General features: G+C 31.1%; 1 protein-coding gene across 2 annotated transcripts; it reads right to left on the reverse strand.

The window, feature by feature from the left end:
* Nucleotides 1-6552: 6552 nt before the first annotated feature.
* LOC100792308 (polypyrimidine tract-binding protein homolog 1) lies at nt 6553-12608 on the reverse strand. 2 transcript variants are annotated; one of them, XM_006602851.4, is made up of 10 exons: nt 12260-12608; nt 11250-11459; nt 10122-10184; nt 9967-10040; nt 9761-9856; nt 8538-8595; nt 8355-8459; nt 8194-8275; nt 7511-7576; nt 6553-7226 (listed from the first exon to the last, which is right to left on the reverse strand). In XM_006602851.4, exons 1-10 carry the CDS (start codon nt 12440-12442, stop codon nt 7216-7218), a joined length of 948 nt encoding a protein of 315 aa, XP_006602914.1. In that variant the 5' UTR covers nt 12443-12608; the 3' UTR covers nt 6553-7215. The 2 variants fall into 2 exon arrangements, with proteins under 2 accessions (XP_006602914.1, XP_003552536.1); XM_003552488.5 differs by having other exon boundaries at nt 7464-7576; nt 12260-12607.
* Nucleotides 12609-14738: the final 2130 nt, after the last annotated feature.

Below are 14738 nucleotides of genomic sequence, written 5' to 3' on the forward strand. Positions count from 1 at the left end.
AAGACTTTAAATCACTGCTTATATATAGTAGTAATTCTTATAGATCCTAATTAAATAGTGTTCACATTGATGCAAACACACAACTCGATCTATACGTATATTTTACGTGACTTTTTATTCTTATTATTGTTACTAGTTTTTTACCCCCGCATGTTAACAGTTTATTTGTATATGTATAGGGTATTTTTTATGTAATTTTTTTATATAAAAAAGAATCATCCAAAAAAATTAGGATTTTTTTAATTATTTATCGTTACATATAATAGATAAATCATCTAAAAAACAAGTCAATATAATAAATATAAAAATAACATAAGAAATCAATTGAGTTATTATGTAATAAAGCATGTATTGATGTTAGAAATAGGTCTCTCATTATTATTTAAACCTAGATGAAATTAATAATAAAACAAAACACAAACCAATAAATATTGAATACAAATCAAACTCAACCATTTCAATTGAAAAAAATAATTCACCTTGAATTGTAAGCAATGCAATATTTATGTAAAAAAAAAAGATAAAAAGAAAGATGAGAAAATAACAAAAATAAAAAATTATTTAGAATAAATTTATTAAAAAAATATTTACTTGTAGGTTCAAAAAGAAAAAACAATATTGTCAATAAAACATTCCATGTTACATATCCGTGACACGTAGCTACCCCTAGCAAAAAAACATTATTGAAACCCATCGTGTCACTGCACCATATTAAGCATGTCAAAGTGTTAGTGCTAATGAAAAAGATACCACTACTTTGAGTTTTAAACACAATGCTTCTCAAACTTCCAATAAAGTTTAATATTCAACTGCTGAATATATATATATATATATATATATATATATATTATTTCTTTACGTGTCTCCACCCAATTCCATAACAATAAAAATGTACATTTATCTGAATTTAATGATTTTAGTTATACTAGCGGTTACAACAACAAAAAAAACAAATTTATTCTTAGGTATAGTAGTTTTTCATGTAATTGTTTTTTTTTTAATTTCTAAAAAGCACTAAAATATTGAAAAAATATACATTTTGTTATTTTTTTTTTCTTTTTTCGAATGATAGGATTAGAGCGGTCAATTCAAATTTGTCTAAAAAATTAAAAAAAAAATAATTGAGTTGCTATTTAATAAAAAATAGACTTTAGATTAAAATTAATATTTTAAATATAATTACATTATTTAATTTTTATGAAGATAAAAAAATATATATGCTTATATTTTCTATTATTATTATTATGTGTGAACAATCATTGCTTGAATTAATAATTTAATAAAACAATACTATAAATAAATTAAATTCATTTTGACATTTCATTTATTATATGAATTAAATTAAAAACATTTTTAAAACTACTAATAAATTGATTTGAATTTAATTCACATTAAGTTATCAAAGAAATTAAACTATGAACAGAAGTTTGAATTATATAAAATACATAATTATTTAATAAAAATTATTGAATTTCGGTTAAATAATTCAGATTCCTTTTTCAATACTCATATATATTTATGTCTTATATAAAAAAAAAAAGAGAGGAACCTAATACAATACATTTTTTATAACAATGTTTTTTTTCTGTTTCAAAACTAACATATTATCAGTATTATTTTTTTATTATTTAAATTAATATTAATATATTTATAAAGTAAATAATTTTTTATTTCTTAAATTAATATTATATATTCGAATAAACTATATAACTATGAGATTACTATTTATAACGTGTTTGATTTCATATGCTGATCGGTACTTTTGGCAAGACATGAACACAATCTCTTTCCAAACACGTGAAAAGATAACCTTTTAGTTTTTAAACTAGGGATAAGCTTTTTTAAAATTTATTTAGGGCTATTTATCTGGTACCCGTAACTGGGAAACGTGAAGGGAATTCCTTTTTGCTTCCCATTCTTATTTCCATCCATGGTTTTTATCTTGTGGTAATTTTTAGTGTGTGACTTCAATTTTTTTTAATCAGAATATTCTTCAACCGAGAAAGTTAAGAACTAATTCTTTTAGATACTAAAATATTCATTTAAGGACTTGATTTTCGTATGGTAGAATTGTTCATCCTTTTTTTTTTTTAATAAAATTATAAACTTAGGACTCCGGATGGGGATTATCTATTGAAATTTTAAGTGGTTGGAGTTAATTAGAATAACTGATTAAAGTAGTTGTTTCTTAATTAAGAGCTCGAGACCAGGCCAAATTGAAGTAAGTACACTGTTAAGTTTGATTACAATTAAGCATCTTTTGAGTTGTCGATAATCAAGAAAGCATTCCTTCTAATATACTAAAGAGTCTTACATTGTTTAAGAATTATGGAAGACTGAAAATAGTTTATAAGCATTCTCATCTCATAAGTCAGTGAAATATGTCTTTTAAAACCAAAATATTGTAAAAAAAATAATATTTTAAATGTAGTAAGTCTAACAATGTCATATACTTAATTAAGGAACACTTCAGATATTGTTATGTAGGCCAATAGTGATAGTATTATTGTATTTAATTATATAATGTAATGTTTTGAAATTATACATAATGTTGGTTAACTTAAATGTTCAAATAAATGAAATCTTTACTCATTGACTCATTTAGACTTTAAAGAATTTTTTTTCAATTTAGACTTTAAAGATAGGTTTTATGACTTATATAAAAGAAAACATTTTTTTTCATTATAAAGTAGGCTTTTTAATTAAGTTTTTTTCAGTCAAATAAAATTTGAAGAAAAAGATTATGTTAGACTTTAGAAAAAGAGACTCATTAAATAAATAAGTCAAACTTTGGTCTTAAACTTAGAAAGCAAATCAGACTTATTAGAAGCCCATTTTCAACCTTATATGAGACAGCAATAGAGTTTTTCAGCCTCTCACATGGCACATATAATTAATCAGCTCAAATTCCTTTGAAAATTGATGTTATTTTCCACCGATGTTATGTATATAGTAAAATCTCGGATCTAACGTTATAATTTCAGAAGTGTCGTCACCTAAGGGTGCAAACTACGCGTAAGCACCTATCTATGTCAACACAAGTTAGTGGAAGAATCCGCAGAAACCAACAGGCTTTTCTTTGTTGCAGACATGGTGTTACCACGAGAGACTTTAGCCCTTTATTTTAAGACAAGGACAGTGCACCATCATAATTGAACATGACCCATAATAAAAACATGGGGTTGTGGACAACAACCCTCACGTAGCTTCTTCCTTAGGCACGCACATGGATTTGTGTTCTGTGTGGCAAGTCAAAATCTACTGCAATCTAAACTTACATTCTTTTCTTGTCACTTTTCACTTTGTTTTTATTCATGTACAATTAATCAACCACATCATTACTATCATACCAACTTCATGCTACTTGGAATGAAATTCAATTCAGAATCATTTAACAAAATCTAGGTGCAAGTTTTATAAATGAAAAATATAATTATGAGATAACTCATTAAAAAAGATCAATTAAATTTTTTGATAAAAATTAATCATCAATAAAATTCATAATAAATACTTATTCCCTTTTAGATCTTATGACATTTAAAGTTTTAACTTATATATTAAAAAAAATAATTAATTTATTGAATTTTATAAAAAATATTAGGTAATTTTTAATCTTTTATATATATAAAAAAAAGTTATAACCATAAGTTATTTCTTATAAAAAAGATTCGAATAGAGTACTTCTCAACATGCATGGTACTTTAAAATCACATTTTTATGATAAAGTCATTTCATTAATATCTAGGAACAAATACACGTGTATAGTGTTTAATCAAAACTTTCCGGTTGCTTCATAATTAAGTACCTGACTTACACATAAAGTTCTGAAACCTAATTAATCAGCCAATTCAGAAAAGCGCATCTATTGGGGACTTTAAAAGTTGACATTTGTTAATTGTGTGTGAGTGTGTGTTCAGTTTCAGGCAATTTTAGGTTATATTTCAAATCATTGACAGCTAGAGACTTTCTGGTACCAAATTACTGTACTTTGCTGGCTGCAGCAACTGGAAACGGATTGATGATGCCTCCCCTTGCATGGCACATAACGTGGAAGCCTAGAGCATAGGAGAGAGCTAGTGAACATTTTGATGAAGATTATCCTTCAATTTTGTCCACAAATTAGATTCTTCTTTATTTTGTTTTCTTTCCTAACAAAAAGTTGTGAGGTTTATCTTCATCTAATTTAAAATGTTGCAACATGGTTTAACGTAGTTGGCCGACAGTGGAGGATCCACGTTAAATGGTATGAGTAAATTAACCCCATAAAGGTTTTTTTAGTTGAATTTATTCGATCATTTTTATTTTTATCTGTATAAAAAATTGGCATTATTCTCGTGAGATTTTTTTTTTTAATGAATGTAAAAAGTTATAAGAGACAAAAGATAAGAATGTATTGGTGTTTATTTTATTTATCTTTCTAATTTTTAATAATATTGACAATGAAAAAATTATAGAACACTTTGAATTTTTATTTTTTTTATAAAATTAGTGAAGAATGTGTATGCATCCCAATTATGTTGCCATCTTTACAAACCCTCCATGAGATCACACCAAATAATATTGAAATAGGATAAAAAAAAAAAACAAGAATGGGGAGTCCTAGATCAAAACCCAATCAAGAAACTAACAGAATCCGTAATTCGAAAGTGTTGCCTTATTACAAAGGAATTTGTCGCTAACAAAACTTGGGTATAATCCCACCAAAAATAACTAAATAATCCTAAAATTAGCACCATAATTTGTCAGCGCAACACTTTTGAAATATAAAAATATATAAAAGAACAATTATAATTGTAAAAGTATAAGTATTTTGGATGTTATTGTCATAACATTATGTATTGTGTAAAAGCTTGTGATATTTTCTTTTATAAAAAAACATTAAAAAAAATTGTCCTCACTAAAAAATGGATCCACTGATGGAAGTCTCACATCGTCTGTTTTTGGAGTGCAACTTATATATCTGTTGGTTAACTTCACTTAATGCTAATTGATTTTAAGTTGAAATCTAACATAGTACCAGAATTTATAGTCCGTCTTAGTTCTCCGCCTATATCGATGGCTTTCTCCGCCTATATCGGCGGCATCTGTGGAGGGGGGATGTTAGGAAGTCTCACATCATCTGTCTCAGTCCTTAAAGTACAACTTATATATCTGTTAGGCAACTTCATTTAGTGTCAATTGATTTTAAGATGAAATCTAACATTCACCACTATTAGTTGATAATTTTATTTTTTAAGTATTAAGTATGAGATTAGAATTTCAATATTTGTGTATGAAAAAAATATATTAGAAAAAATTAATCCTTTAAATAAAAAATTTAGTATCTCGAGATCTTAATTATGGGCTTGCAGGAGGACATGGTGCACCCAAATAAAAATCTAATTCAAAATGTGACCCTATAATAAATATATGTTGGCTCGCCCTCTCGTGTTTCCAAAGGGACATGCATATGCACATGCTTTATCTAAAATGAAATTTATGAAAAATTATTTTATTTTAAACGTTATATATACATATTTGAAATTGTACCTGATCAACTTTAATTCTTGACATTATCAATTTAAGCTTCACCGGTTTGAAAACAAGTTTCAAACTTAATTAAAGGATGCGAAACATGTTCTGTTTAGAGAGAGAGAGAATGTGTGAGAGATTAATCTGCCTCATTTATGTTAGATCTGATAAATTAAAGTTTCTAAGAGAAAGTTCACTTACATTAGAGCATCTTTAATGTAAAAATTTAATTTTAATTCTTAACTCTTTTAATAAGTTACTTAATATTAAATAGGCTTTAAGAACACTCATTACTTTTCACTCCGATCCAATAATAAAATACAACTGGATTTGATCTCTCTACTTTGACTTGGAAAATTATTTTTTTAATAATTGAGCAACCATAGTTATGCTGGCTTATATAAGCATCCTTCATACTAATTAAGCAACCCTGGTTGTAGTTGCTTATATAAGCATCTTTCATAATTCTATAAGAAGTTAAGAACTCATTTACTTTAATGATATTCTTAAATTGCTAAACTAACCAACATAAAGTAATTGCATTGGATTTGCTTTAGAAAAAAGCATTTCTCAAACATCAGCTAGAGTACACAAAACTTGATACTGTTTCGTGGATGCTATATAATCCTCGCTTAAGCCAATCGTTATTGACTTTTTTTCACTACATTTTATTAAGATGACAACTTTTTTTATTTCAAGTAATCTACATTCTCTACTTTTCCAGTCCTCACCTTCAGTAAGGGGAGTTAGTAGATAGTCATACTCTTGCAACAAATAAGAATTATCCTTGTTTTTGCAATCGGTATGATGTGATAGTGGAGTCAATTTTAGTGATTCAAACAAACTAATTCCTCGATCCATTGAAAAATAAAAGAATAAATTCTTTTTAGTTATTTTTCATGGTAACCTTGAGCAGAGAAAGATGTTTCAACAAACAAACACCTCTATTTTGTCTACGTGAATATTCAATGAAAAATAGAATTTCAAAATAAGTAGTAAAGTAACATAAAAAGAGTAGGGGAATACCTTCAAAAAAAAGAGTAGGGGAATACCTTCAAAGCTTTCCTTGAAAATTAAATTTCATCATTCAAAAAACAATAATGATGATGATGATGAAATTTCCAACCGGATAACAAAATAATAATATTATCACTCTTTCTTCCACCAAACATTTTTCTTTCATTCATGTAAAAAGTAAAACTGACTTTCTAACCATAATAATGTTGACCTGGAGGTGAAGCACCACCAGGTCTTGCATTTGGCTGAACCAATCCTTGAGCAGCTTGGCTGGTTTGCATGAGAGGTGAGGAACCAGGAGCTGAAAGTGAAGCACCACTGGACTGTAAATTTGCATTGGGTGGAACCCTGGGCTGGGCGATTCCCATTGGATTTGCATTATGAGCCATGGGGCTGCTTTGTGCATGAGGTGAGGAAGCAGCAGGCATAGCTGCGGCTGGCGCATAGGCTGGCATTGGAGGAGCTGCACCAGATTGAACATGAAAAGTACCAGGTGCTGATACATAACTCGGTCTAACTGCCTGCAGGTTTGGATCCCATGCTGGCACTTGTCCGCCAGGAACTTGAGTATGATAAGCAGGGGCACTGCCAGGGTACATAGGTGCAGCCTGAGGATTTTGCCAAGCTGTTGCAGGACCTTGTGCTGCTAGCAGACTAGGATCTGGCACTGTATAGTCTCTACTTTTGTCACTGAAAGCCTACAACCAAAACAAATTATATAATATAATACTAAAATCAAAATAGGGATCATTATTCAACCATAATGAACAAATTACGACAAAAGGTAGGTCAATCAAGTGTCAAGAAGCATACACTTAAGAACCAAATCTCTTTCTGATCAAGTGTCCACATTGCTTCTAAGGATATCTTTAATATTCCCCCCTTTTTCATTTTTCCCCTCAAGAACATTAACTCATAAACACATATTTTTATACCTTTACATTGAGATCAGTATGACGAGAGTATGATAGATGAAGCTTACAATAGCCACCATCATATATGCAATGCCCCTCTAGAGCTTCTCTAGCAGCTGATGCCGTTATGATATCTGCAAAAAAATGTTTACACATGATCAAGAACAAAAACAAATGTTTCATCAAGAAACACGCACAGGAGGGCTAGTAAATCTGCTACCCAGTTCCATTCCCTGTAATTATATTTAAACATGTGTCAAATATGCCACATAATATGGAACCTAATTTGCAAGACTCTATATTTCATAAAGTCCGGAGTGAAAAAAAAAATTGTCAAAACCATGAAATATTATTAGAAAAAAAATGAAAAAGCCAAAGGGTATATAAGAAATCCTTCGCAAATGCCAAAATAAAACAAGGTAAAGAAAGAGGCTAAAAAAATGACCAGTTTCTCCTGTGTAACAGAATTTCCTCTAAAGCAACATGAACACATTATTCCTCGGATAAAAATACTAGTTATCTCAAAACCATAAAGTACCAAAATTAATGTCCATCTATTAGCAAGAAACATAAACCTCATTCAACATTGGGGCAGAAGGAAAGCATTTGGTTAATGAAATAATAACAATAAAGAATGAAATGCATAATAGAATTAATATGGAACCATCAAGAACTATACATTTTAGAAATATATATAAAAAGGGGGCACAGTCTACTAGTTCAAGAACTAACAGTTGAATATGATTAATACCAGGGTACTGAATCAGTGCCTGAGTTTGACCGTTCTTTTCAAATATAGCAATTTTCTGGACAGTACCAAATGCAGAGAACACCTGTAAAGATAGACCAGTGATGTGAGATTATAAATCACTTACAGGTTTGGACATTAAGCAGAAAAATACAAATTCTCACCGTGTGGAGGACATCAACAGTAACAGCATACTGCATATTTTCAATGGAAGCCAAAAGCACATTGCTGTCAGGTTCTTTCCTCTTCCCATCAGGGCCTACAGCAGTCTGAATATTATATGCTTGTTAGCACATACTAAAAAATAATAAAAGGAGAATGTATTAAAGCATAAAACAATAAAATACCTGTACTGCCCCCTCAATAGCAGTATAATTAACAGGAAGCATGGGATTTGTGTAGTCCCTGAAAAGTCACGGGAAAAAAAGCAATAATTCTAACTGTTGACAAAAGACTAATATCAAAGAAAGAAAGTTCATAAAATAGAAATTTAACCATGCACGTTAAGTAAATGTTGTGCATGAATCAAAGCATTAAAAAATAATAGAGTACATTAAACAGATATAGAGATCTCAAGATTCTAGACTCTAGATGCATTGAACCAAAATGGTTGACTGGCAAGATTTTAAATCACAAGAGTGATGAACAAGCCTGCTAAATTTATGCAGTATTAAATAGACTGATAGAGGAGATGCTTAGTTCACAAATCAAGACACATGCTTATTCTTGGAGTTTCACTGTCACTATATTAAATTGTTTTAGCAAAAATGTTCTCCTGAAATCAAGAATATTGTTTAACAACCATAGAATTTAGCCATTCACATTAACAAAATTATAGCAAGTAAAATCAAGAAATTCAATCATAGAGGTAAAAAAGATTTGGCAATTACAGAGCTTTGATTTTTAATTATTCCTGACATCTGGATTGTAACCTGATTTAGTAAACAATACTTCAAATTTGGAGATTCCAGTCAAAGGAAAAAAAAATAATACAAAAGATATTTTAGAAAGTAAAACCTGATGGCCAGTCAATCTCAGGTCTAAAAACCATTTTATTTTTAAGTGAAGAACTAAATTAACAATACTAGAAGCTGCCTCTACAACTATAATTCACTACTTAGTGGAAACAATTATGAGGCAGTGGAGTACTGTAAACATCAGAGTTGCCTCCAAAGATAAAGATGGAAACCAGATTACATTGACAATAACTACAAATAATTAGCATCAAATTGTCAACATGTTATAACAAAAACCTTTAAAAGAAAAAGCTTGTTCAATACATTTCAATAACATAGGAACAAGGATTTCAACAACATCAACAGAAAATGCATCAAACAGCTAGAAAATGATCAAGAAAATTACTAAGTGGTCATGGCAAGTCAACTGTATCCTGACTACCAAGCTTCAGTAAGCCCTAGATGATAAAAGCACATATATCAATTAGCAAATTAGAGAACACCGCAAAAAGTAAAATACAATAGCTTTCACAATTTGTTTGAGTTTCTAAGGAAAAACCAATGATAAAATCTGAAGAATAATATATGATACTTGTCTTTACTACCATCATTACCTGCTGCGATTTGACTGAAATTTGATATTCAGATCTTTATGTGCGGAATATGAAATTCGCAAGTTACAAGAACCAACATGGGCTGGAAGCAGGTATCTACATGCCAAACCACAAGTGATTCAGCAAATTTAGGACGAATCAAGCTATAACTAGAATTATAGATGGGGTTGAAGAATAAGGGAAATAATACAAAAGGCACTACTTGCCTTGGTATACTTCTTCCATCCAGTGCATCCCTAGCTGAAGAAGCGGTCTCAGCATCAGTGAACTGAATCAGAGCCTGCCATGGCATTAAACATTGTCAAAACTTACAGAGTCAGGAACACATTGGAGGCAGTGCAATTGATAATAATTCACTAACCTGGAAACCTGCAGTCTTTTCGAATGTAGCAATTTTGTGAACAAAGCCAAAAGCAGAAAACACCTGAATAAAGAATAAATAACTAGTTCATACATCATATTGTTTTCACCTTAATCCTCATTCAGTTATTCCTTAAATGTAAATGTTAGAAGATAATAGGTCAGCACACAATCTGAAAAAACATCACAAATTTTGAGATCACAAAGCCATGTCAAGAAGGAAAAATAAGTTCTAAACAGATAAGAAATAAGTGCAGAATGACACCTGTACTTATATGCGTGACCTTAGAAAGGTGTATGACGTACATGACAAATATTCCAAACTGTCTCCAACAAAAGTATCTAAATATGAGAGATCACCATCTGTGGTTCAACCGATTTCAGTAAAAAAAAATGACACATGATTTAATCAGGATCATGTCTAACTCTAAATAAAAAGGGCAAAAGATAAAAGATCATATTATTAAATGGAGAAACAAAAAAGGAACTCTAAATAAAAAAGTATTAAAACCCAGATTCCTTATACTCATTCACAAGAGAACCTTTGCCCCTCCCAAAAGGGCAAAGAAAAAGATGTAATAAGAATGAAAAATTTGCATAAGACTTCAATGTTTCCCAGGAACATCAGATGAAACCCAAATATAAAGCAGAATTCAATTAGAAACAATATTTTCACATAATAAAAACAGAATAAAATAGTTTACCATTTCCCATAAAAAATTTAAAATTTTACTGAAACAAAAATTAATTTAGTGAAGATGTTGTTGCCTAGATAAACTAAAGCACATTTCAACATTTTCCATGCACCCTATTTAAACATTTCAAACTTCCTAAACTGAAAAAAGAAAAAATACATAATCCAAAAAGAGAGACATTTCTGTAAGTTGATACATATAACCAATAACCATATCCTTATGTTACCATATGATTCTTGGATTAGGAATTTTTATTACGTTTACTCTTAAGATTAACCCGTTTTATTGGGATCATGACCAATCACATGTTAAACATTTCATCCACACACAAGCCTTAAAACATGTACACCACGCATCTAACCAAATAGAAGCATGCAAAAACACATACACACAACAGTGAACCAGAGCAATGAAAAAAACTGAGTCGCACTTACCAAATGGATAACATCAATGCTCACATCCCCAGCTTCCACACCTTCAATAGTTACCAGCAAGACATTTCCAGGAATATCTCCAGGGCTTTTGTTGTTGACAATTTCATGTCTATTAGAATACTGAATGTAAACAGTTTTACCACGAACCATAGCTGGTTCTGAAGATGAAGCATAATATGAAACCATCGAAATGGCTTGATTTAGATCCACCTGGTAAAGCATGTATACTTGAGAGTTAAAAAATCATAAAAAAAGGACCGGGTATCATTAAATATAAGAAAACACATCCTCAGACACTAATCAGTCACTTGTAAATTATAATACCAATCAAAACTCAAGGGAAAATAAGCTTAACTGATGAACAGTCTCAAAAACAAAATGTTTACAAAGTAAACGTTTTTATTGCATGGCAAGCTTAATATTCCCAATATATCAAATCTTCAATCTAAACATAAGAAGAAGGCTTCTTTGAGAAGCTGTCTCAACTCAAAACAAAATTGAACAGCCAAAGTGGTGTGCATCAGTGCATGAGTAAATTCCGGCAATGAGACTTTAAGCTCCACCTGAATATGTTATGGGTTTTCTTAGGCTACGAACACCATACCTAACCCGGAAAAGTTATAATTCTATGCCCACCGCTGATATCTGCAGCTGCAAGAGACCTCGATCTCCATCACCTTTTTCTTTACTTGTCAGCAAAAACCCTCCCTTTAAAAATTCACTCCTTACAAAAACTGTTAATATCTTAACTCATTAATTTAAAAAAAACATAATCAATGGTTTATTTTTATTAATCATCCAAATTTTTTACCCAGTCCATGATGATTGAGCAGATTGGTTGGATTTATGCACGGACAGAGTGAAAAGAGAGAAAGAGAATGAAAGGCCTAATTGTGATGCCCAGAGCTCATGTGTAACAGAGCTAAATTTCTCATGAATAAACAAATACACGGCTAAAAACCCTAAAAAATAAGGAAGGAATGAAAAGAATAGGAAAGGGAGTTACTTACGAATTCGACAAAAGCCTGGTTGCGATTGGCGCCGACATTGCACTTGGTGTTGACGATCTTACCGAAGGGTCTGCAGAGCTCTCTGAGCTCCTCCTCGGAGCATTCCCAGGGGAGGTTGCGAAGGTGCAGGACCTTGGAAGGGGTTTGTGTATATCGGAACTGGTGCTGGCTCGAGGTTGACATCGCTTGCTTCCAGATTCCGATGTTCGAATCGCGATCGATGCGAGATTCTTCGTTTCGTTAAGGCCAAATTGGAGCCACCGTAGAAAGAAAAGTTTGGTCTGGTTTTCTAGAACGAAAGTTTTAGATTTTTTTGCTATCACAAAATGTGAGCATTGCGATACCTTATTTAACCTGTGCTGGCTTCTTATTTAACCTCTATGGTATGTCTAATGTCTATATTTTTTTGTCAAACGGGTTAAAGTCTTAATTTACATGTATCATTAACACACTTAATATTCTATATTTATGATGTTTCACAGAATGATATTTTATATAATTTTTTTTTGGTTAGAATCTTTCTTCTATCAAAATTAATTTTTTTTAGATAGTTTTTTCTAAAACATCAACAACTCGTTTTAGTATCATTTATGACTTGTTTCCACATTAATATGATTATTCCTATAAATCAATACAAGAATTTTTAAAATGTTTTATTTTTATAAAAAAAAATTTATAAGGTCATCTATCCTTAAATTATTCAGTCAAACATGCTTAAATGTGAAATTCTTAATAGATAAACTATAAAATAATTTATGCATCTTATTGGATAGATAATATTAATTATTTTCTTTAAGTTATATGGGTGACAAATAAGCATCCATTTAGGATAGGCTCAGCATGTTAGAAAATGAGTTTGGACTTAACTCAACCCTATAAAATTGACTTATAAGGTGAGGATTGTTCCCCACTTATATAGTTTATCTCAACACTATCTTGATTTGATGTAAGGAACAATCCTCACCTTTCAAGCCAATTTTGTAGAATTGAGTTAAGTCTATACGACAGACTTATTCTAGATAATGCTCTAGTGGCTACGGAGATCCTCCATTACTTAAAGTATAAAACCAAAAGCAAAACTGATGAAGTGACCATGAAAGTTGACATCAGCGAGACATATGACCGTGTAGATTGGGTTTATTTGGAGGAGGGAGATTGGGATTCGATAAAAAAAATGGATTAAATAGATGATGATGTGTGTTACCACTGAATTATTCAGTTTTGATGAATAAAAGGTGTGGTATGAGACAGGGTTCATTCTTTGTGCAGAAGGTTTCTCTTCTTTTATTCGAAACTATGAAGGTCACGGTGATGTGCATAGCATCAAAATTTGCAGAGGTGCCCCTATTATATCTCATTTGTTTTTTGCATATGGCTTTTTTTTTTTCAGAACAAAACTCAGGAATGCATAACCATGAAGAACATTCTTACCACTTATGAGAAGGCTTTAGGGCAGGCAATTAATCTCCAGAAGTCTAAACTTGTTTTTAGCAGGAATGTCAGCCAACAATTACATGAGGACATCCTTGAAATTATGAATGTTAACGTAGGTTTGGGATTTGGGAAATATATGAGGCTTTCTACTAGCATGGGGAAAAGTTAGAAGGCAACTTTTAATTATGTGAAAGAGCAAATCTAGAGAAAGTTGAACCTGTGGAAAGGAAACACATTGTTTATTATTGGAAAAGAGATACTCATTCAATATAATGCTCAAGCCATCCCTAATTATAGTATGAACATTTATTTATTTCCTCGTCCTTATGTGAGGAAATCGAGAAAATGTGGAACTCATATTGGTGGGGTTCTTGCTCGAGGGAGTCAAAGGGTATTAAATGATTATTGTGGGATAAGCTCACTGTCCCAAAGGAACTAGATGGGCTAGGATTCAGGGACTTCTATGGCTTTAACCTTGTAATGTTGGGGAAATGCTAGGGAAGCAAGGTTGGAAATATATTTCCACCCTCGTACTATGGTATCTAGAATCTTCAAAGCTAAATATTTCTCGAGGGGGGATTTTTTAGAAGTTGTGTCGGGTCACAATCCTTCTTATTCTTGGCGTAGCATTTGGGCTTCACAATGTTGTTGGGACAAGGCTATAGATGGGTCATTGGGTTTGGGGATCAAATTAGAGTGTGGAATGAACTATGGTTGAAGAAACGTGGTAGTGTTTGTTGGAATGAGCAATATCCCTCTAACTTACATAATCTAAATGTTGGTAGGTTGTTGATGACAAATAATAAGTCTTCGAATGTGCCTCATGTCAATGATTTATTTGATGATGAATTGGCAAAATCTATATTATAGGTCCCTTTGTTTAATCTGGTGGATCATGACAGACACATTTGGGCCCTTGAGAGACATGGATAATAATAGATAGTAAGATCTGCTTATTGTCTTTTGATGGAGGAAGTGGTAGATGATTCCCATTTACATGTTTGTTGGCAAGTGGGGTTTGATTTGGAAGTTAAAAATTCCTACC

The sequence above is a fragment of the Glycine max genome, chromosome 18 (assembly GCF_000004515.6).
Source record: "Glycine max cultivar Williams 82 chromosome 18, Glycine_max_v4.0, whole genome shotgun sequence".
Classification (NCBI taxonomy): Eukaryota; Viridiplantae; Streptophyta; class Magnoliopsida; order Fabales; family Fabaceae; genus Glycine; species Glycine max.